Source organism: Pygocentrus nattereri, chromosome 24 (genome assembly GCF_015220715.1).
Source record: "Pygocentrus nattereri isolate fPygNat1 chromosome 24, fPygNat1.pri, whole genome shotgun sequence".
NCBI lineage: Eukaryota > Metazoa > Chordata > Actinopteri > Characiformes > Serrasalmidae > Pygocentrus > Pygocentrus nattereri.
The window spans coordinates 22,730,536-22,755,494 of NC_051234.1; the positions used below are offsets into that span (position 1 = coordinate 22,730,536).

Sequence of the window (24,959 nt, forward strand, 5' to 3'; positions counted from 1 at the left end):
TACATCGTTCTGCTTTAAACAGGCTGTAGGAGTTAACCAGGCTTTTGTTACTGTGCCTTTATGACTAATGTCTGTTCTGATTGTCTGCTGTGTATTGCACTTCATTCAAGGAGTCCAGGCTGAAATGCTCCTTATATCTTCAGTGTGAAACCACTATAGGCTCAATAGGTGGACATATGTAAATGAATTTTTGAGCGGTTTTGCAGCTTAGGTTCCATGTATGGACTATATGAAGTGGGGGGGTGAACAGTATGTGTTGAAAATTGAACAGTGTTTGCATTCATCATGGTGAAATGCCACAAAATCCAATCACAGTCATGCTTCCCGTAACCGTTCCTTAGATAAACACGCAGGTAGGAGCCAGCTCACAGTCACCTGATATGGAGAACAATGATCTCAGTGAGATGTGGCGATCAGACTCTGTGAATGTGGCGCCTGGAATACACAACACTGATTACCTGTGTTTACAGCAAATGTTTTATTAAGGATATAATTTAAACAGAAACATAATTTCACAGGAATTGTTTACAAATGAATGGTACAGAACATTTCTCTCTCATGTAAAGTAAAAACAGTACTTAAAAATAGTGCACAGTATGTTCTAATAGAGCATAGCAACACATCATTCTCAGCTCTAGATCATTAATAAAGTTGAAATGAGATGGAAAATGAATGTGTGAACTGGTGTTTTTGCTTTATTTACAGCTAGACTCATAAATACAAGCGGCATTCTTTGGTAACAAGAGTTGTGATAATTCACATTTTCACAGTGCTCAAATGGGAAAATGTTATAAGATGCATCCCTCATTGCTCAGTATATACAAGCATTGCTTGGTATATCATCTCTGACCAAGACAAATGGTCATTTTGCAGGAAAAGGCACAAAAGGTCTTAACTTTTAATTAGGTTGGTGCAAGGAAGTGTTATTCCAAGTGACTATGGAGTATTTCTATTATTTATTCATCATGAAATTATTTACACAATATTAGTGCAGCTGCTAGTGATGATGTAATGAAGTTCCAGATCAATGACTGTGATTAACAGAAACATGTGAAATGCCATAATAGTAAAACTGTAGCAGCCCAAGCTCCCTATAAATCAATGTTGGGAGAAACAGGATAGTTATGAATACTGCACTCACTCAGTAACCTACGTTTTGTTTATATTCTACGGTCCACTATGAACATTTGTGTGGTTTCATGTAGTCAGAGGTCACGTTTGCATGACCATTTTCACCCTCTCTACCCTACAGAATTAAACATGCTGATTTTGTTACTGTGCCTTTAAAACTGATATGTAAATGAGGTCATATGTGTAAATAACTGGCCGACCTCTATTGCACATCATTCAAAAAGCAGCTCAGACTGAAACACGTCTTATAACCTTAAGGTGAATAAGTGGTGCAAAACAGCTGTGGGCTATAATGGAAATGTGTTGTTTTTTGTGAGATTATAGAAACAGTAGCAGTGTTGCAGTGTATTTCCCCACATGTAAAATATGCGGACTGGTACATTTTGAACATAATAATGTTTACATGCTGCATCAGACTGCAAATTCAAAGAGGTGAAGAAAACTTTGAGAACGTCCATGATATGGGCGCTTTAAAATCAGGAGTTGGAAATAAATTGTTTCATTTTGGTTCATTTTTTGAAATATGAAAATGACAAAATTACACTGATAAGAAGGCTATTCAGACAGTAACGTGTAATGTAACAGTATGCATGAACTTTGGCCTACTTAGCACTACTGCCAATATATTCCCCTCAGGATTGGACCTGCCTTGGATGGAATCCAGCCTACATCCTTGAAAAAGCAGTGGTGGCAGTATTTCGTTACTGTACTTAAGTACCTGTATAAGTATCTGTATTTTCATGAAGTATTTTCATGTTTTGAGACTTTAACTTTCACTCTAATACATTAAGTTAAAGGGTAGTTCCACATTTTTTTAATTTCTGAAAAATTTCTTATAGTCGTTAGTCGTTATATTGCTTTTTTAAAATTGTACAAAGGAAGTCTTTACTTTTGGGTAAGCAGTTTGTCCACCGCTGTTGAAAACATGAAAGTACTTTGTAAAAAATACTGTGTTCATTCTGGAACAGCTGAAAGTGACTGTGTTCCTGCTTTGGATTATGTTCTGCTAAAAAAAAAAATCATTCTTAGTTTTCCTTTTTGTTCCCTTTACTGTGATCTAGTTTTTCCGTTATTTATTTCTGTAGAACTTTTGTTCCACTTGCATAAATCCATGTTTTAGCCACATTACAAACAAACTGTACTTTAAGTGTGTTTGTGTTTTTCTACACAAAAACCACCGGGAACACAGGTTCCTTTTAAGCTTATTAAATAACCCATTCATTCTGACAGTCTAGATAGTATTTGGATATTGTCTACAACTGTATTTAAACAGGTATGAAACAGGCATGTTATTGCTGAACTGCAGCTGATAATGCAGGGCTCTAAAAGTGAAAATCTACTCTAGTTTACATTGAAATATAACAATGTTCAGAATTCTGGCTAGGTAAGACATCCGTGAAAAGTCTTGCATGTAAACAACATGACAATCAAACCCCAATTCTCTGGCAGTCACTGAGCTGAACGCAAAGCATTTGTGGTGCTTAGGTGGCAGACAGGGCCTTGGCCAATCGAGTCCAGAACCAGCTCTGCGTACATGGCCTGGTGTAGTCACAGACAGTCAGGAAGCGAAGAATGCTGGGAAATGGCCTCTTCATAGGCTTGTATATCACAGGGATCAGCCGTTTGGTACGAGCCCCTACAGAGAGAGAGAAAAAACCCCTGATAAGTTGAAGCCATTTCAATTATTTAATTCAGTCGCCATGATTAAATTCAATAGTTAGACTTTTAAAAGAAAAAAAGACCCAATTCAACAATTACACACTATTAACAGCCTTTCTATAATGACGTAAAGGCAGAATTTCATCATGTTTTCAAAATTTCTGCACAATTGCATTGTTAAAACGTAATGAAAGTCATTCAGAGTGGTTTGGTGTGATATTGCTCCATTCAAGAGAAATTTACAGAGCCAGAACAGTTCACAATGGGGGTAATAGGAACCAGATGTCTGAAACATTTAACGCCTCTAAAAGATCCTTCACAGCAAGCTATGAAATGACATTGTCCTTAGACATGGTTTTATGAGAGTTTTAAGATAAGCAATTGGCCTAAAACATATTTTCTAAAATATGTTCATGGTGGAGGGTCTACATGTAAGGCATGTAAGTCACAGTCCCCAAAGAAAACATATCATTTCAGATTTGACACTATTTTACCATCTTCAAGATCACATATACAAACTCAGAAGACACGTGTAGGTTCACTGGAAATATAGTTACATTTCCACTGAAGACATTGTGACCCCGATTCCCATCAACACCAATGTAAAGACGTCTGTAGGTTTCTCTACAATGAACCATTGGAATTCCCCTACAACACATAGCTAATAATGTGTATACATTTCCCACATGTAAAATGTGTGGATTGATACATTTTGAATGTAACAATGTTTACATGTTACATCATTCTCCAGATTCAAAGAGGTGAAGAAAACTCTGAGAACTTCCATGATATGGGCGCTAAAATGTGTATACATGGGTGTGTTTATCCAGCTGTTTCTTACTGTGACAATTTCAATGTAAATTAAAGTAAAAATATTTTATTCCAAGTCATTTTGAAGCATTTCTATTGATCCATTCATCATGAAATTTTCACCTGCTGACCTCAAATGATGCAAAAAAAAATAAAATCAATAAAAATGGAGATAAAATATGGATTATTATCATGCAAATTCAAGCAAAAATAAGAATGAACTATTTTTTTTAAGTATTCGTGACAACCCTAACCACCACGCAGCAGGAAGCAGGTCACAGGAAGGTCTCATTGAGATACTATACCGCACAGTCAGCTATATCTGCAAATTTTATCAGTGCATGTGTTTCAACAAGATGACCAAACAAAAACCCTAATGAAGTGCATTAGCTAGAGAAACATTTACCTGGACAAAGACTGAGAGCAAACTTGGTCTGGAAGTCGCAGGCATCGCTGTCCAGGTAGTCATCAGATATGACCACTACCATCCTCTTACACCTAAAGAGCACCACATCAAGATTTCTCAACAACTTGCAACACTCACGTTTCGCAATGTATACTTTTATGCCAAGTCATCTGTTCACAAAAGCTGCCATCAGCAAGACGAGACCTGAGATGAATCATCTGACCCAATTTTTTTGAAACTTGCCTTTTCTCAATAAGCTCGCTGGTGATGGTCCACACGCACGTGCCAGGAAGCACATCCCGGTCGAACACACACAGCTTCAGGTTGTACTCCGTCTGCTCCAGCTGTTTGATCATCTCATGCACAAACTGGAAGTCACTCTGGCAGTAGCAAATAAAAGCATCAAACATCTCCGGCACGTGACCTGAAGACAAAACATACAGGATTAAGCAAGTGTCAAACGAAGCAAGCGTCAAAAAAGTGAACCAAAATGATCACAATGACATTATGATATATCGTCGCTATTGTGTCAAAACCTCATCTCGAAAATGGAATCTTTACAGGAAAATGAATGGAAGTTAATGGAACAATATTCTTTTACATCATAAACCATTCTGGAGCGTTTCTATTGGTCCATTTGTCATATCATGAGATCATGTGTAAAGACTAACACTTGCAAAAAAGTTATGAATTTAAATAACAAAAATGCAGCTAGCATTTGTACTTTGTTATTACTTAGCACACTGTTTAGTGTTAATACATATACATGCCAGAACATAGCAGCAGATATTTGTAAATTTGCTACAGCTTGTCTTGCGTTCTACCCAACTCAATAGTCTCTTTTGTATTATGTAATGCCATGTTCAAGACCAAATGGAAACAATTTGGAAAAAATCCATAAAAATTTGCAACTCATAATTCCCACTTAGAAAGTCCAAGATTTCTCTACATCTACTCTATTTGTGCATGATGTCATTCATACTTACGGTAATATGAACCAAATAGCTCTTTAATTTGAATGTAAACACTTTTTAAGACGGTTTTTATACACACAGCAGCCGACTGTTGGAAAAGCTCCCAGTGGTCACGAACACAGCAGAACATACTGGCCAAGCAACATGCGAGTTTTGCCCCTAACCATAGTGACCAGTGTAAACAGACGGGACCAAGAAACAAACCATCGTTGACTGTGATGCCTCGGTCATGGTGTCCACTATCCACCACTGGAACTTGAACAGGCTGCTCCAAATACTTCCTGCAGTTCTCATCTACACAAGCACAAAACAGACCAGAATCAGGATCATGTTTGTTGGTCATTAGTACGTATTAGGAATCTGTATTTGTGTTTGGTCACGACAAGCTGCAGTCAACACAAAGATAACACACATTTTCAGATTCCGTCCTTTTTTTGCTCAAACTTCATTATCGATGTTTGATATTATAAGTGTTTAAAAGGTTTTGATTCCACAGAGCTCTCATCACATCTTACTAAAGGGTGTACGATTTGAAGCGGCCGAGATTGGAATCAGCAGGTTTTTGCGCAGAACGTGGCTGGCTAGCGGTCATTTTATTATTTCTACTTTTTTGTTGCCTGTGTTGCGCTTTTATGAGGCAGGTAAGTGAAGAAGTAGCATATTTACACACGACTCATTGTGCTAAATAGCTAGTTGGCCTCCAACTTCCTTGTAGCATGCCACTTGACTCTGTTATGGACACACATATTTCATTTTATGAATTTAAAATCCAAGTTTGACCCAGTAAAGAGCAAATAATGTCATTTATATTGTGACTTTGTATAAACAGGATATGCTTGACATAGGCTAGTGAGCTTTATGGGTCAGTCCAAACAGTGTTAGGCTTAGGTTAGAAAAGGACAATTAAACATCTACCACTATAATTCAGCTGTAAAGAAAAGACTACTCATGATCGGTGCATCACTAATACTACCAGCCTGGCTCATCTCAGAAAAATCCACTCTTTATTTCATAACAGAAGAATGCAAAGTAGCATGTGCGTGTGCAAACATGCTAAATAACACAACAACATGACCTGCCTCCTACAAAACCTTATACAGCACGTCAAGTATTTGTGCATGTCAATAAGCCAATAAGTGTTTGTCTTTTCAAATATAATAGCTCTGTAAAAGTAGTCTATTATAGTCTTCCACTATAATATTTGTCTAGGACTCTGTTGTAAATCTGAAAATGATGATTTGAATTTACACGGTTCCAATGTGCAACGTGGTTGTGCATTAATAAAATACACCCATTAACACAGCTGCTGTCTTTCTGTTGATTTCTTCTGGTTATAACTGCGTAATATTTTGTTTGTACACAGCTTACAACGTTTCTATGGAGCCGCGAAGGTGACAAGGTGATTGTTTTTTTTAAATGAGCAATGGCTACTAATGAATATATTGAGGTTTCTCATAACTTGTGGCCTCAATATAGTCATTCTTGGCCTCAAAATTGTTAGTTGTGCCCTCAATATAATAATTTGTGACCTCAGCATTGTAAATTACGGCCTCAATTTAGTGATTTGTGGCCTCAATACTGTTGTAACCCTCAATATAGTGATTTGTGACTTCAGATATTGTAAATTGCGGCCTCAGTATAGTAATTTGTTGCCTCAATATGGCAAATTATGGCCTCAATATTGTTGTAACCCTCAATATAGTAATTTGTCATCTCAGATATAGTAAACTGTGGCCTCAATATTGTAATTTGCTGCTTCGATATGATAAATTGCGGCGTCAATTGAGTAATTCGTGGCCTAAATACAGTAATATGTGGCCTCAATATAGTAACCCGTGGCCACGCCTTATTAAAAAAATAAGCATGACACCTTAGAGACTCCGTAACGCTACACCACGTTTGTACTGTAACTAAAAAGCAGCGTTTTTCAGTGTGCAGGGATTAGAAAAGCGTTTATTTTACTTGCAACGACGCAAAAGGGCGAAACTCACCTATGAGGTCTTTCAGGTCTGAAATAATGTCCTTCCTCTCAGCCTCTTCAAGAAAAGACAACAACTTCCCCACCGTGGCGCCGGGCTGAGTCTGCCACTCATCTAACAGTCTCTGAGTGGGGCTTTCTCTCTTCTCATAGTTCTTTATCTCCAGGTAAGTAAAGCCCATCCTTTCGGCGATGTCCGTCCAGTCGGAGGCCACCGTGTTTGTAGGGTTCAGGTAAAGTCCGAGCTTCTTTCTCACGCTGAAGTTCAGCGCTATGGCTGGAATCGCCTCGTAGTCAATCTCTGATGATGAAAGTTTTGATGATGCCATGTTGGTGCTCACAGGAAAGCGGTCACTCGACTAAAACAGGGTCTTTTAAAACCGTTTTAATGCACTTGTCCACCGTGGGAAGGCGTCAGTACCGCGTTACTCCATGAACTGCTCCTCATCTGTGTCTGTCTTCAGTAACCTCTGCACTCTGACTTAGAGAAGCTAAACTGACTCACATTGGTTTATGAGTTCAGCTCCGAGAATGAGGAAACGTCAATTGACTGCGTCACTATGACGCAACGAGCAACTGGCCAATGGACGACGAGAATGTGTTTTATTTTTCCACTCGTATTAACCCTTTCATTCAACTAAGTTTGGTAAAATTTGTTCTGAAGTGCTGGACTTCTGTATAATATGTTAGATGCACGTCTAACAGTACTTATTTTATTTATGTTTCATATATATTAGTATTTTAATATTCTTATTCATAATCAAATTAGGATTTTCTGTTGTTTTGTTAAAATCAGCCAGTACATAACCAAAAAAAAACACGGATTAAAAATGATAAATTAAGCAATAAAAACTCATCTGTAAGCCGTATGGATCAGTTTGATAGTTCTTCAGATTTGAACACATGAATCTGGGGAAATGTAAATGTAACCTGAGATATGGACTTATAGATCAACGTATAATGGATGATGCATGATTTTGAGTCAAATTATGTGATTTCTCCCCTTCTCCTTTGGCGTTGCATTATAATTTTCTCATATTTTATGCATGATTTAACCGTCCTCCCTTGGATGAGTGGGATGGGGAGGATGGTAGGGTGGTTGGTTTCGATGTCGTTCGTGAAAGTGATTCTTTCCATACAGTTGTCAGCTTTTTCTGTCCTTTGCGTACCGGAATTATGTATATTTTAGGCACCCGAGGAAACAGGAATTAAAAAGCAGGCTATTCATATTTATGAATACAAATAACTAAAGTACAATTAGCAGTGATTTTATGTATGTCAGTGTGTTGATTTAACCATTTTGAAACTGTTTCTAGTTGTCATCCAACTTCTGGTTCGTTTGTGTGTGTGTGTGTGTGTGTGTGTGTGTGTGTGTATTGCATATATAAATAGGATAACATGAATACCTCACTGTGCTACAGACTGGGCTAACAGGACTCTGGCTGGTAGCTGCTCTAGGAATGGCTGGTAGTGTTTGAACACTTCCAGCACAAGGGGCGTGGTTTATATGAGCAAACCACGCCCCTGTACGAAAACCGGCTGAGGAGGCGTTTCTAACCGTCAGACCACAAACCCCAGGAAGGACTGTGTTCCGTTAACACCAAATATGGGCAAACCACACTTCCGGAAGTAAGTGACCCGCACCTACTGAAAAATATACATTTCACGGATTACGGCCAAAAAACGGAGCGCTAGTTTAACTGGTTTCTGGACACAAATGCGTCAGTGCCAGGTGTAAACCGTTTTTATAACTTACAGAATGAAAAATGGGCTAATGTAAAATGATTGAGATCATCTTTGATGAAACTGTTTAGTACAGTTAGTTCACTTGTAATTAAAATATAAACCTATGGCAACCACTTATATGATATTAACCAATAGAAAGCGTGAGATTGTACTCCTTGTACTTATATACTCTTTCCACGGTGCGTGTAGAAGCTGCAGTCTTTATCCAGCTGTGTTTCTCTTCTCCTTTCTGGTAACTGCAACCTTTAAATAGGCAGCCACAACTCTCCACTTCCTATTTATGACACAAGGGACCAAAAAGGTTTCTGCAGTGTCAAGAGTCAGATCAGTGAATGGTCTTTGTCATTTACTCTCACTGACTGAACGCTTCTCTTTCTGAACAGTATTCTATTACAGAGACATGCGTGTTTAATAGCACAGATGCATGTACTCAAATGTAAGTTCATAAAATCCATAATAAATGCAGGCTTTCATTAAATATAATATAATCCTAAAGTTAAGGGCAGCAGAGCTATAAAAATGAGATTGTGTGGTTTAGCTAAAGACTCAGAAAACCCCCTTCTAATGATCTTGAATGATCTCCCATCTTGAAGGAGGGAGAACTTCAGAAAAACTACAGCTGCTTTAGATTTTTTTCTTAGCCAGTAAATGTAAATCAACGTTTGTGAAATCGAATATCCTGCAGCTGTATAACTGTCTTCTAATCATCATTATAATAGAGAGATAACAGATTAACTCACTCCAACAACAGAGTCAGCTGAGGAGAACAAGCTAAAAGCTAAAGCTAGCTAGATATCCTACCTCAGTTTGCAGTCTTTTCAGTAACAAACTTGCCTCTGGTGTCCACTTTGTACTAAAGATGAAGTCCCTGTTATCTGTAGAGTTTTGTTTGACGAGAGAGTTGAGAGTTAATGCTAGCTTGGCTGTATTTATGAGCCCATAGGTTAGTGGCTAGGCTAGCAGTCAGGACTGGTTGACACCACAGGCATCATCGATGTTTGTATGATGTATTTGTGAATGCAAGTTTTGTAGTATGTGAATACCGATAAAAAACATAAAAATGATATAAAATCTGCCCTCTTAAGGCCTTGATTAATGCTAAAGTTCCTTGCAAATTTTTGTTTAGGGAAAATAAATGACTTTTTGCTGAAAGAAATGTAAAACAGAAAATATTTATTACAGATTTTTCCATGATGAACACAACTTTGTGCCTCGAGTGCTTGTCTTTAAACTAGATGCCATCAGCATTGTTTTTTATTAAAGCACCTGCTTTTTAGTGTATATGAACTCATGAAGAACAAACAGATGAAAATCTTAAATATATTCTGTACGTTTCTCCAGGTAAACAATGACAGTGAAGCACCAAAAGAGCATGTAACATAATGGAGACACCAGAGAGGGTTTTGCTGAATTTTACTCCTGGGAACAGAATCTTCAGCAGCTTCCTCTTTAAAGATTCTTGCTCTTGGAGAAGTAAAAATCGATGCCTCTGTCTCGGTGCTGCCGTGGTGTATGAGATGGCCCCTTCTTCCCTCTTGATGAACCTGCACCAGACTGAAAAAATAAAGCAGTAATAACAACATAGCTATATAGCTACGCCTTACTTTTATTAAGTGACTGAATACTTCTGAAAAAATATATTAGTAACTGAAAAAGTCATAGTAGTTACTGAATAATTTGTAGTAGCTGCTGAACATTTGGTAGTGGTTACTGAAACATGCATAGTAGTTACTGAATAATTCATAGTCACTACTGAATAATTTATAGTAGTTATCAAATAATTCATAACAGTCACTAAAAGTTAGAGATTACTGAATAATAGTTGTCACTTAATAATTTTGTGCACTTACTGAGGAATTCATAGTCTATTTGTAGTATTTATGAGTAATTTGTAGTTAAGTTGAATAATAAAAGTTATTGAAGAATTCAAAGTATTGGCTGAATAATTTATAGTAAATACTGAATAATTCATAGAACGTAACGAATAATTTATAGATGTTACTAAATATTTAATAGTAGTTACTGAATAATTTATAGTAGTTACGTAACCATACAAATGTGTTCTTTCACAGCAACTGCTGAGGTTGGCTGAGCTTCATACAACAGAAAAATCACATTCAACCAACTGAGATATTGTTGAACACTCAGCTTTCGTTGAAATGTTTAAATTTATCGTGCATTATTACATTTGAATCATATAATTTTTGTTTGAATGTGAAATGTCAGATAGATTAGGGTAGTTTTTATGTAATTTGGCTAACATTAGCATTAACATTTAAATTTATTAGGTTGAACTGACTTTTTAGAACCTTGTCCTACCCAGCGACAGTGGGCTGAGCATGGGTAGGTCATTTTATAGCAGTTACTGAATTTGTCTTAAGTTTAAAAACTGAATATTAAACCTGCAGTTTAAGGGGCTAAAGGCACATTAGGTTTAGGTTCAGTAAACAAACTACAATAAAATAATCCTGCATAAAACTTACTGGTTTCATGTTGATGTGGCGACTCCACTCAGGTGCCTTTACAATAGGAGATGGATACGTCTCATCAAGAGCTACCTGTGCACGGGACAGTGAGGCACTGCTCAGGGCCCATGGGGTGTGAACGTCTCCACCCATGATGCCCTTCAGCTCCGGCACCCACTGCCTTACATAGTCTCCCTGCATAAACACATATCAGTTACTAGCAATCACATACATGTAGTGCAAAAAGTATGCATGATGCTATATATAGTGATGGTCATATAATGTACATTTATGGCAGCTGTCACTCTTATCTACAGCAAATTACAATTTAATCATGTTCTGAAGAGGTGGATGTAGCATTAGCAGTCTTGCCCAAGTTCCTGTGGTGTAGCATGGTGTGCTTATCCAGGCAAACCCCAGTCTGCCCAATATGAGTGTAGTGGTGATGCCCACTATGCTATACCAACTGTTTTCAAATATCAAAACCTCCTAGTTTTTAAGATAAGGTTTAAACCTTTACTTTTAATGCAAGTCAATGGAAGTTTACATGAAGTAAAGGGCAATATATATATATATATATATATATATATATATATATATATATATATATGTGTGTGTGTGTGTGTGTGTGTGTGTGTGTGTGTGTGTGTGTGTGTGTGTGTGTGTGTGTGTGTGTGTGTGTGTGTGTGTGTGCTCGTTTTACTGGAGTGACTGGACTGCAAGCCAAGAAACTACATTGAGTTTCTCTCCGTTCCAGCTGGAGAACTGGGTGTATGTATGTTTTCTTTGTTGTTCTTTGGAACTGTAAACTGTTCTCAAGTTTGAGAATAAATTAAACATTTCATTATTTTTATTATCAATATTACTACATAACATCTTTATTACAAAGGTACATCTGATGCTTCCACCTGAAATGATAATGTTCAAATCCTCTAAAATACAGTATTAATATTATACTTCATCTATACTATAAGAAAAATTCACACTGCTGAAAAATCATACATCATAGTAGCACTTTGCATCCTTTTTCGATGTGCACTTACATTACTATCGTAGTCCAATGCTTGTTTGATCATGTTGAACTTCCTGTTTTCTCTTGGGTCATTTCCTACTCCAGCGCTGTACAGCCAGTTGCCGTAGTTGCTACACACATCATAGTCCACCTGCACTTCAGAAGATAAGGTGCCTCCAGTTTCAAGCTTATTTGTCATTTGCACTGCATGTCAGGACATTTATGTATTGAAATGCTTGTGGTGAGGCTCAGGTAATCACTACAGTAAACAAGCAAAGTAAATAAGTAAAAGTAAAATATAAAAAAACTAATTGAAATATATTAAATATACACAAAATATAGAGAAAATATACACAAAATATAGAGACAACGTTCATTTTAAAGTGAGTCAGTGTTATTGTTCTTTAAAGTGGCTTAGTGTTAAGGTGTCATTGTCCATAGCAGAGATGATATAATAATGCAGACACAGTGACTGAGTGAAATGGTAGTTGGGGAAGGACCCACTGCTTCACCACTTGTTCAGAGACCTGACAGCTTGTGGGTAGAAACTGTTCATTAACCAGGTTGTTCTAGCCTGCATGCTGCAGAATCACCTGCCTGATGGCAGAATAGAGAACAGGCTGTGTGGTGGGTGATGCTGTATGACCGGATCCTTTTGATTTTCCTCAGGCAGTGGGACTGATGGATGTCCTGTAAGGCTGGTAGTTTGTTGCCTATGATGGATTCTGCCATCCTCACCACTTCTTTAAGGGCCTTGCGGTCACAGGCAGTGCAGCTGCTGTACCAGAGAGTGATGAGGCCCATGAGTATGCTTTCTATGGTGCATCTGTAGAAGTTGGTGAGGATCTGAGGAGGCAGAAACTTCCTGAGCCTATGCAGGAAGAAGAGATGCTGACGGGCAGATCTCACAATGGTGTTGGTGTGGAGGGACCAGGTGAGGTTATCAGTGAGGTGTACACCGAGAAACTTCACACTGCTGACTCTCTCCACTTCAGCTCCATGGATAAACAGGGGAGAATGACCACCCCTGTAGCTTCCTGTAGTCCACGATCATCTCCTTTGTTTTTCTGATGTTGAGACAGAGATTGTCATCATGGCTCCACTCTGACAAAACGCTGACCTCGTCTCTGTAGGCTGTTTCATCTCCATCAGTGATGAGGCCTAGGATGGTGGTGTCATCAGCAAACTCGAAGATTAGATGTGTGTTTGGCTACACAGTCATGTGTATACAGGGAGTACAAGAGGGGGCTGAGCACACATCCCTGGGGAGCCCCTGTGCTCAGAGTCAGTGTTCAAGAGAAGCTGCTCCCAACTTTCACCACCTGTCGTCTGCTTGTCAGGAAGTCCTGTATCCAGTTGCACAGAGGAGAGTTCAAACCCAAGTCTGTAAGCATAGGAATGAGTTTGGCAGGGATGATTGTGTTGAATGCAGAGTTGTAATCTATGAACAGCATTCTTACATGTGTGTTCTTTCTGTCCAGGTGTGTAAGAGCAGTGTGTATTGTTAGTGCAATGACGTCATCTGTGGATCTGTTGGAACGGTATTGGAACTGTAGATGTCACTGCAACAGGGCGGTAGTCATTCAGGCTGGTGACAGAAAATTTCTTGGGAACTGGAACAATTGTGGTTTCCTTAAAGCACTTGGGAATCACTGACAGTCTTAAGGAGATGTTAAACACATCAGTGAAAACCTCAGCCAGCTGGGTGGCACATGCTTTAATTACACGGCTGTGAACGCTATCGGGACTGGTTGCCTTGCGTGGGTTAACTGCCCTGAAGGATCTCACCACCTCAGACAGGGGAATGGCTAGTGGGAGTTTCTCAGCAGGTGAGGTGTTAGTTGCCTCAAAACAAGCATAATGAGCATTAAGTTCATCTGCAAGTGAGAAGGAAGAGCCCCCATCACAGATCACACATTCTCTGTAGTCAGTGATGGTGTGCAGGCCACTCCACATTCGTCTGAGATCAGAGCCAAGATAATTGGATTCCATACTGTCCCTGTAGCTTTTGGCCACCCTGATTGTCCTCTGAAGGTCATACCTGGCCTTCTTGTAGCTAGCTGGGTCACCAGAGTTGTAGGCAGCAGCCCAAGCTCCAAGTTTGGCTCAAACTTCAGCACTGATCCAGGGTTTCTGGTTGGGAAATGATCTGACATTGATTTTTAGTACAATGTCTTCAGTGCATTTACTGATGTAGCTTGTGATGGAGTCAGTGCGTTCATTGATGTCTGTGCCAGTCGCATCATGGATCATCTTCCAGTCTATGGATTCAAAACAGTGCTGAAGTGTGAAGATGGCCTCCTGACTCCATTGATAGACTGATCTGAGAACTGTTTTTGCTGGTTTAAGGGTGGAGGAGGGGTTTGTAACTGTGCTTGATTGCGGTGTAGCAGTGGTCAAGAGTCTGTTCTATTCTCTAGGAATTTTAATGTGTTGGTAGTTTTTGGGCTTCTTCAAGTTTACTGTGTTAAAATCCCAAACCACAATAAAAACAGCCTCAGGGTGAAGATTCTCAAGTCCATTAATGATCTTGTACAAAACTTCCAATGCACATGACTTATCTGCCTGAGGTGGGATGTAGAATTTCATGAGACTGTAGTCTCACTTAATAAACTCGACAGCGATAAAGCATGACCACAGTAAAAAAGCAAGCTGCTTTGAAGTTGCATGGTTCAAATGTGTCATGTGGTTGCATAGAGAAGTGTCAACAGAATTCTTATCAAAAGAGAAAACTGAAAGAAAGGAACTGTGTTGATCAGGGTTGAGCGATATGGCATAAACAGTCACGGTGCCCTAGAAGTACTACAATTAAAAACTCTGATCGAAAAATAACACTGCTGCACTAAATGGTATTAACCAGAACAAGATATGCTCTCTTTGTAATAGTGGTTAGGTAGTGACGACATCCCTGAAAAGCATATTGCATAGTGCCTACCCCTAGTGCTGATGTAACAGATTCATCTGCAACCTCTTGACACATTTTAACCATCTGTCTTCAAAGCACAATTTCTTTTAATGCAGCTTTAACTTCATCATGAAATGAGTGTTTCTCACTAGCAAATACTCAAACCACTCAGCTCCGAGCCTCCAGTCCAGCCCCAGGTCTTTGGTGAGGAAGCTGGCAACATTCTGGCGCCCCCTGTTGGACATGAACCCGGTCAGAAAGAGCTCCCTCATGTTAGCATCCACGAAGGGCACCCCTGTCCTGCCCTCTGGAGAAAATATAAGACAGATTTTTTGGATCTTTGCACTGATAGAAAAGCGCTTATTTTAATTTACTTTATTCAAATGCCGGTTCCACACTAAGTAAGCAATATGGGTGAATTACAGCAAATACCATCACAACTGGTGGCAAAACATACTTTTTGTGTGTTCTATTGTTCTGCAACGTTAAGAAAAAAGTAAAGCAAACAAGCCCCAGACATTACTGAAAATATATTTCTTTAGTAATGGCAGTTTATCTTTACAATCTACTGCCAAAAAGTAGTTTCAGCAACTTACAATAAGGCATAAAATAGTGATCACAATCAATGATAAGAATTATCATCAAAATTAAATCAATTGAAACATTATAAATGTGCTAATGTATTTTACTCCTGCAGTGTATGTATCGTCAATGTCCAAAGACAAACAAATGTCTCAAAAACGTTAATTTTATTGTAAGTTAATGTAATGTCTATACAATATTCTAGCATTTCTATTGGTCTACTCACCATGACATTTTCACACACTGTAAAGCACAGCTGCTATGTTCAAACTAAACAGAAAAGAATCTAAAGAACAGAAATGCTTGGGTTTTTTTGGACAGTAACTATGTGCAGTGCACATATTCATGCCAATGTTTATTTATTCATTCATATTTGTGCTACCAATATAAATTTTTGATTCCAAGCTAAGTAAGTCTGATCTTTTTCCAATATGCATAGGCACTCATTAGTTCACTGTAGTGGCAGAAAACGTTTTATGCACATTTATCACGTTACCTTTCCACGCATTGAAGAGCTCCATGTCTGTCTTCCAGGGCACATGCTTATCTTGAAGCCCTTAGAGTTGAAGTCAAAACATACAACTTTTAATAACACAGTAATTACAAGAGACAGGGCTTATTATGTTAGACAAGAATATTAGCCCCTTAAATCTCAGACTTACTACATTCTAAGGCTTATTACTCAGTAACTACATGTTCTCCAGTGCAAACTGGCTGGTTATAGAAGTGTGTAATAAAACTTTGGTGGGCTCTGGCCATTTAATGGGTTAAAGGCTTTTTTCAATCAATCACTGCAAAAAGTAAATCATGTTATTTTCCTACAGAGGTATAATAAAACCCCACAATTTTACATTACAATATCACAACCCTTAGGCTATAAGAAACTGAAAAACAGCCAAATCATTGTACTATGAATGTATTTAGAGTGAAATATGACAAACAAGAACATTAGAAGAGACCAAAGGGTGTGTGACCACTACACACAGCGATTAGGGGTGTACATTTCAATATACTGTTTTCAATATAATTTTGTGGATACAGTAATGAAGCTGTTACATCCTTTTTATTATACTGTTAGGCAATCTTGAATCAATTACACTTAATTTTTCATTATACTGAAAGCAACATTTTAGTCAAAGAAAGGAAGTTTGCACACTGCACTGACCGTTCAGATGAAATATTCGGTCTCCATATTTCAAAGCCACAAATCGGAAGTAATCCCTCCACAGCAGTTCAAATACCACCCTGAAACGATCATAAAAAAGGCGGAGTCATGCTGTAACTCGAGAGATTTTACAAGAGGAGAAATTGCATGTTGCTACTCGACATCTATTCATTTATTCAGTGGGGAAATACTATATTAAACAATTAAATTAATGTTTTCATTTTTTGGATCTTCATACTGCTCCTATGTATCTCCACATCACTCACCAGTACGTGCTCTGATTGGCGGTCCTCTCAGCCTCATATTTCTTGAGCTGCTCATAAATGTACCTCGGAGATATGCAACCCACAGCAAGCCTGCAGCAGAATAGTTGAGTTTTACAGCCTTTTTATTTAGAAAAAGTCAAATCTCTGACTACACGCAGTGGTTACATTTAATTAAGCCAGTTTTACTTACCAAGGCGCAAGCTTTGTTGAACAGTCGACTCCGATTAAGCCATTTCGGGTCTCTTTATAAGCAGCAACTGCATTCTGAGACAAAACAGGAAGAGGGGGTCATAAATACACTCTTTACTACATGATCATAATCAAAGCCTTTCAGAGAAAGAAAACAAAGCATTAAGATTTACTGTTTCCCAGAAGTAATGTTTTAGCCGAGCAAGTGCTTCACTCTCTCCACCTCTACACGGAAAAGCAGAACGAGTGTCGTCCAGTGGCTCTGTAATAGAATTCAACTACAGTCATCAACTGAAACTTCTCAAGGTGATTCACATGTTGCTAAAGTCCCCTAGTCAGCTCAGTGATGTTAAAGTAAAGCGCTATTAAAAGGTATGTATGTTTTCCCTGACGAGGCTGTACAATGTAATCTGTTGGGATTTAACTGGCTTGTCCCAAATCCCGCAGATAATTGGCACTGAAAGATCAGAGCCCAGATGTTCACATTATTGTTATGTTACAGGACTTAATGACAACAATAACACGCTGCCATGTGGACGTGTCCATTAGCAGGGTTTTTTTTTTTTTTAATTTCATTAAAGTGAGATGGACTGAAAAAGAACTGCTCTTACTGAGGGAGTTCCAGGTTTTAGCCAGTTACACAAGACCACTCACTCCACAATTATTACTATCAGACTTTAAAAAAGTACTCAAACTGCAGATTCATACTGGATTATAATCAGTCCACAATTACTGCTGTCTGTAAACTGTAGACTGTAAATACTACAGATTCATACTGGATTAAAATCACAGATCTCACTGCTGATCACTTAAATTACAGAACCTCCCTGGGTAAAATAAATAATTAATAGGGCTAAAATCACTAAGGGTGTAATGACTTCAACAGAGTATCAATTAAAACTGGTAAAAAAAAATCAGTTCAGTAAAATTCTAAACTGTATCACTGATACGCCCTTTTTTCTGAAGTCGTTTAGCCATTCTTAAGGTTGTGATTTTTGGGGTTTTTATTTTGTTAGAGGGTGATACAGTGTGGTTGCAAAGGTCTACTGGAGAACTTTTATTTATATGGGCTTAAACACTCTGTATATAAGCAGAGCTCTACAGAATTAAGACATTTTGACACACACAATATCAAAAACTGAATCAAAAGTCCTATCAAGTCTAAATATGTATGTCCTGTTACACTTCTAAAAATCACCTCTCTGTTCCAGGTCATCAAATGTAGGAATTGGACCTTCCTCGAGGCCCAGAGGAAGAGGCCTGATGTGTTCTGCTAAAGGAAGGACAGGCCTCACTCTGCTCTGGGCCTCCACTGCCTTCCTGAATGCAGTGTAGACATCAGGCAGCCTGGCAGAGACAGAGAGAGAACGGAAAGACTTTATGTAGAAGGCAACAACTGAATGAGGCCTGCTCTGTTACTGCCAACAACCTTTACGCCTCAATGTAGGTTTGGGTGCAAGACATGATATCAGTGCTGTGACAAATTAGAAGCACGAGACAATGAGAGGAACCATAATTCAAAAGGGGAAGCTACTGTCCTGGGAGGCACCATATCATTATTGTTATATCATATTATATTAAAATCATGATGACAGAGGAGGATGAAGAGGAAACTGTAATTGTTTTTTAACTTTTTCATACTATTCACTGTAACTCTGTACATTTTGGAGATTTTTTTTACCCACACAATGCAGGAATTCCTCATAACTGCATATATGGTTAGTCATGGTCACATTTTTAATGATGCATTTTAAATGGAATACTCGTATAAGAGGAAGTAAGCAAGGTACAGTTCCATGCAAAATTGGTCGAATGACATGGTTTGATGTTGATTTTCTAGGTGAAAGTAAATTAACCCATCCTCTACAGAGAACACATTTCTGCACATTTTAATGGATTGGAAAAAATCGAATGTAAAATGTAGCCAGTGCAAAAGTTACGCTACTTTTTATGTGCTTAACTTTTATTTTTCCAACATGTTAAACTTAGCAAATAAACAGAAATTGTGCACTGTAATGATCAGAAAATGAGATTTATAGCATGCTCTCTGTTTAGGATGCATTATTTTCTCTTAGAAAATTAACAAAACTTGGAATTTCTCTGGGGCATGTTCAAATTAGGGGTTGACCAATTATCAGCCTGGCTGATATTCGGAACTGATATTTAGCATTTTGTCAATCAGTGGAAATTGGCATTTCAACTTCTGGCATTCTTGCCAATAAAAAAACCTCAAAATAAGAATGAAATGTCAAGTACAACCAATCAAAATTTCAGTAACCCATCTCAATGCACCGCACCACAGCATTATGAATAGGTTGAAATCTGGACCACATGTTGAGAGAAAGCAGTTAAAAGCTCTTTTCTCTTACTGTTTGTGAGGGACGTAGCTACAGAGCTTGTGTCTGGGGGGAAAAAAAGAAAACAAAAAACCGAGCTGCGCAGGTATTAAATTTCTCTTTCTTATTTTAGTCACATTCTGCCAATTGTAAAGACGTTTTACATATTCATACCGTTTGGTGTATATATGGTGTACTTTTGGTGTACTACACCATTAATGACTCTCCAAAATCATACTGTTACTGCCATCTTACGGTAAGACCTGATAACAAGCCCTTCTGCTTATTTGAATGTGTTCCTAAACATCGTCATTCACCACTTTACTCTCATCAAGCTGGAAGAACACCAAGAACCCTAACACTGCCAGAACACTAATTATTAGGCTAACACAAAGGCGCCCAATCACAGTCCTGGAGATCTACCTTGCAAAGTTTAGCTCCACCCCTAGTCTATCACACCTGATCCAGGTAATGAAGGTCTTCAGGGGCATCTGAATAATAGATCCATTTGTGGTGGATCTCAAGGACCAGGATTGGGCCCAATTTTATAAATTTGTTTTCAGGGAATATGTTAAAATATTAGATCATATTTCATACAATAAGCCAAATAAATGTAGTTCTCTGAAAGAATGTGGGATACACTTTTTTATAAAGACACATTAAAAAAACTATGATAAAAGACACAAAAACTGGAATTTTTAAAATGTAAACAATGTATATATAGTAAATAACCTGTATGCAATGATTAACCCCTTACCCTCCAATGTGGCAGAAAGGGAGGTCATCTCTGTGGTACAGTGTGGACCCCCAGAAAGTTTGAACTTTGACTTTATTTTGGGAACACACATGCTTCACCTTCATCTCCACCCTCTTTTCTTCTGATGCGACCTTTAGCATGACAGTAAAAAATACATAAGATACTGGCTCCTTGTCAGTGACCACTACTACAGTTTTTATCCTGTTGACGGGGCCAATAGCAGTCGAACAGCTTTTCAGTGCAAATTAATGATGGCTTTGTTGTAGCACTGTAAACTGCAGTATAGAACAGTACTGTAAAAGCTGAAGTTCATCTCACCTCTTCATGGAACGCCACAGCACTGACTGAACCCAACTGCTTGATCAAATCACTCACAACTTCTTCGGGCTTTCCACATCTGACTATAAGATTACTGCACACAAAGACACATGAAACAAATAGGTCACACTAAAATATAACATCATGATACTTGAAGACATTTTCATGACACATATGTATCACAATATTTAGGTTTATGAACCAGTTAGCCAAAATGCACAAGCAAAACCTCAATGCCCCTTTTAAACCAGGCTGAAAAACTAAGAATACAATGAGATCGATTTGCCTCATTCACCAATATCTAAAGTTTTTCCTTAAATTTGTTCTTCAGAAAGGTCCTAAGAAAATGTCTACATCAGATTGATGGCATGTTCCTGTTCAGACCTTTGGGCTCTTGAGTGTGTAGATCCTGTTCTTACCTAAGAACAAATCCCAAGTAAGAAAATGAATGAAAATGAAGTGAAAGTCAGAATCGCCGTAAGAATGGTTGGTGAATGTATGTATGAATATATTTATTAAGTGCTTGCAAAACAATTGGTAAAAAATAAAGTAAGTTAAATACATAAATACATACATTACGCTGGTACTTGTGACTTGTGACAATAAAGGTTCATCATCATAACAGCTTGTTACTATGCAGTTACTAGGCAGTCATATGCAATAGTTTGAACGCTCCTATATGCCTGTTTTGTTGATGTTCTTGGTGAAAATAAGTTAATATGATGTTTTCCTGGACATTATACTGCACTATTTCTATTTATTTGCTGAGTTTTACATATTGGGAAAAAGTACAAGTATTAAAGCATTATAACTGTTGCACAGTTCACATTTTAATTTTTCCCCAATATGTTAAATTCAGCAAATAAACAATAATTGTGCATTCAAATGTGCAGACATGTTCTCTGTAGAGGACGTGTTAACTTATTTTCACTTAGAAAATTAACAAAACATGTTATTTGACCACGACTGTACACTGACTGCTGTTGTTTACAGACTAAATATTGTTTTTTACGTTCCATGCAGTTCATTGTTCTGGAGGCACTGCCCATACCCATCATGTACTCGAAGAAGAATACAGTAACGTAATTTCAGCTACAAATGAGCGATTTAGAAAGGCGTTTGTCCAGTAAAGTGCTACATGCTAGACGTTGTATCTACCTGCCCTTCTTCTTCAGTATGTCTCTCAGGTCCTTCACGCTGTCCAGGATGAAGCGCAGCCGGAATGGGCCGGTTTTGGGGAAGTTAAAATGATGGGTGCCCAAATATTGACGTGGGTCAAAGCAATAGAGAGGAACTATATGTTCAGCATTTCTCTGAGCCCAGTTGAAGACCTGTGAGAAAGAAGGAAATGTGGATTTAAACCAGTTTCTGAACCTATTTAGAATCAGAAACCGGGACTCCTTGGTCAAATACTACAACCTACAAACAGGGCATACAGTACTGCTATCTGGGCAATAGGCATTTATTTAGTTTGAGGATATTCTACCATTAGACTAAATACTACTAAATAAATCAACTATGCATTGTGATTTCAGATGTGTGAATGTGTTGGCTTAAGTATTTCCGAAGATAAAGAGCAGTATGAAATGGTAATGTAAAAAAAATTATGACTATTTTTGCCACATAAAACTACATAAATGTTACAAGTGGAAAACAAGGGGAAAAAATAAAAGAGAACTGTAGGATATAGGCCTGTTCAATTAAATCTAATAGACTTTAACCAAATCCATGCAAGGGCAGTGAGAAGGTGGTTGGTTGGTGTAGTGGTTAACACCTTTGCCTTCTACGCTGTAGACTGGGGTTCAATCCCCCTACACTATACCAATAAGGGTTCTTGGGCAAGACTCCTAACACCACCTTGGCCTACCTGTGTAAAATGATCAAATTGTAAGTCACTCTGGATAATAGTGTCAGCAAAATTCCATAAATATAAGGCAGGAACTAAACCTGTAACCAACATATCAAAAACTCCTACCCCCCAAATATGCCATTAGAGACATAATATTCAACTTAAATGTCAGGAGAAAATGTTATTTTTCACTCGGAGAAGCAACAAACCATGTAATTTGACATGCTCTTTTTCAGTGATATCCTGTAGTAACACTTGTGTACCATTCTGTTGTAAACTCTAGTTTGTTCATTTTTCTATTGTTCTGTTTTAAAATATCAGGTTATGAAAAGGCACAAATATGTAGTGTTCACCTGGGAAAAAACTTATTTAAAGTACACAACCTGACTTTAAAAGCGCTGTTGTACCTTTGAGGGAACATTTACATTGTATGTACTTTGATGGACGAAAAATGTACCTGCACTATGATGTTAGTTTTAATGGGATATTAGGACTGAAAAGAATAAGGTTGTAAACACAGAATAAAATAAACAGTGGAAATGAATGAGCACGTAAGCCCCTCCTACTGTAACACGACGGCCAATAAGAGTCTTTAAAATGATCTCAGCCTCCGTGTTTCATAAACTGGAAACAAAAGAAAAGTATTCTGGTTTTCTCAGTTTAACTGGACAATTTTAGCCCAAAGTCAGGACTGTCCAGTAGGAAAGTCCCTCAGCGTGCCGTCATGGCTTCTGTGTGGCTTAGCTTTGCTTATCCGGCTGAGTGAGAAATCCTGCGCTGTGAGACAGCTCCAGGTCCCCGCAGTGTAAAACCTTCACATTTCCAGCTTATATGAAGAAATAACAGGTCTGCTGTGGAAATCCTGTTGCAGGAACCAGGCAGGACTGACTCAGCTTCAGATAAACACGGCAGCTTAAGCACCCAGAAGAGCTCTGAGCTGTAAACCGTCTGCAGTCTAAAGCTGCGAGGCGTTCCTGTGCTAACTCCAGTATTTACCTCGTTGTCGTGAAGGCGCAGGTCATTTCTGAGTAAACACACGACGGTCCGCGACGATGCCATTTTAAGAGGAGACCACCGTTTGCTAACCTGTGGCAGCAGCTCGGCTGTTTCACACAGCGGCGCCTTCATAACACGGCGCGTTCACGTGTGACACACTCAACCAGCGGGCGCGCTCACGTGTTGCAGCACGAGGAGGTGTGAAGTTACCTAAAAGAAGCAGAAGGCTACAGAGGTTAAAAATAAATAAATAAATACATTAATAATAACAATAATAATAATAATAATTCGAGTGAACGTTTTGCAGTTCGTACGCACGTTTTGTCTTATCTGTGGCCACGATTTCTTAAATCGTTCCCTCGTTTTCTTTTAATCGTGCGCACGTTTTCTTTACTTCGTGGGTACTTTTTTTTTTTTAAATTCGTGATCACGATTTTTTTTTTTTTTTTTATAATTATTTTTAATTAATTATTTTTTAAACCTTGGTCTCGCCCGTTTTAAAAAGGATTCCATAATCAGGTGAGAAGAGAAGAAAAAAGGAGCAGACAACTCTTTGCTTTCCATCTACAAAAGTACAGAAAATGAGTAAAATAAAAAACAAAAATGAATTATGTTCAGAGTTAGGACGTAGAAGGAAACACGCACTGGGAATATGTATTCAGAATACAGAAAGTATCTGTTCAGTCGGTGTTTTGTAAAGGCGGAATTCAGAATACAGTTACTTTTTACATTATTATTGTGGAGAATACTTCTCCATTAAATCGAACCATCTTCAAAAGAAACATTTGCTTATTAACTATTTTGAAGGGAGCCCTGCTGGTGACATCGCATATAAATAAAAATAATGCATGGCCACACCATGTTAACACGTGGGAACGACTTAGTAAGGCGCTGAAACAAGATTATGCAGTAGTGACCACAACTTAGTAAGACGTGGGAATGAGATCATGCCTTATTAAGCTGTGGTCAAGGCTTAATTATCTCTTTCCCGTGCCTCACTAAGTTGTGGCCATTCGGGAGGATCTCGTTCCCACACCTTACTAAGTCGTGGCCACACGTTATATTAATTTATACGTCACCAGCAGAGCTCTGTAATTTTGATATCATAGCATATAAAATAAAGGCTTCTTCACAGCCACCTTAGTTCCTGAGTAGACTGATAAATCAACATTATGAGCCAGCTATTAATCTCAACTCTCCTCAGGAGTTGACATGATGCATTGCATTGACTGAAAATTACACAGCCACCCACTTTTTGGTCAAATTTGTTATTGGGATATGATGAACTGCAGGATTGTAGGAGCAGCAGTGGACTGTAGCAGGTGATGAGAGCCAAAATGATATTGAGAATTTTATAACTTCGTTTAAATAACTGACTTTTTCATGAAACAGATGAACAGATCACATTAAGAAAA

At 38.2% G+C, this 24,959-nt stretch overlaps 2 protein-coding genes across 2 annotated transcripts; both read right to left on the reverse strand.

Annotated features, from left to right (window-relative positions):
- Positions 1-459: 459 nt before the first annotated feature.
- myd88 (MYD88 innate immune signal transduction adaptor) lies at positions 460-7,489 on the reverse strand. Its single transcript, XM_017717703.2, has 5 exons — positions 6,972-7,489; positions 5,185-5,274; positions 4,250-4,430; positions 4,007-4,098; positions 460-2,767 (listed from the first exon to the last, which is right to left on the reverse strand). The coding sequence occupies exons 1-5, from the start codon at positions 7,285-7,287 to the stop codon at positions 2,613-2,615; spliced, it is 834 nt and encodes a 277-aa protein (XP_017573192.1). The 5' UTR covers positions 7,288-7,489; the 3' UTR covers positions 460-2,612.
- A 2,368-nt stretch (positions 7,490-9,857) lies between these two features.
- cry-dash (cryptochrome DASH) lies at positions 9,858-23,715 on the reverse strand. The gene is made up of 14 exons (XM_017717690.2): positions 23,545-23,715; positions 21,858-22,030; positions 20,700-20,793; positions 20,382-20,512; positions 18,487-18,635; positions 17,462-17,550; positions 17,290-17,363; positions 17,100-17,189; positions 16,834-16,913; positions 16,165-16,224; positions 15,236-15,393; positions 12,213-12,332; positions 11,188-11,364; positions 9,858-10,258 (listed from the first exon to the last, which is right to left on the reverse strand). The coding sequence occupies exons 1-14, from the start codon at positions 23,674-23,676 to the stop codon at positions 10,154-10,156; spliced, it is 1,632 nt and encodes a 543-aa protein (XP_017573179.1). The 5' UTR covers positions 23,677-23,715; the 3' UTR covers positions 9,858-10,153.
- Positions 23,716-24,959: the final 1,244 nt, after the last annotated feature.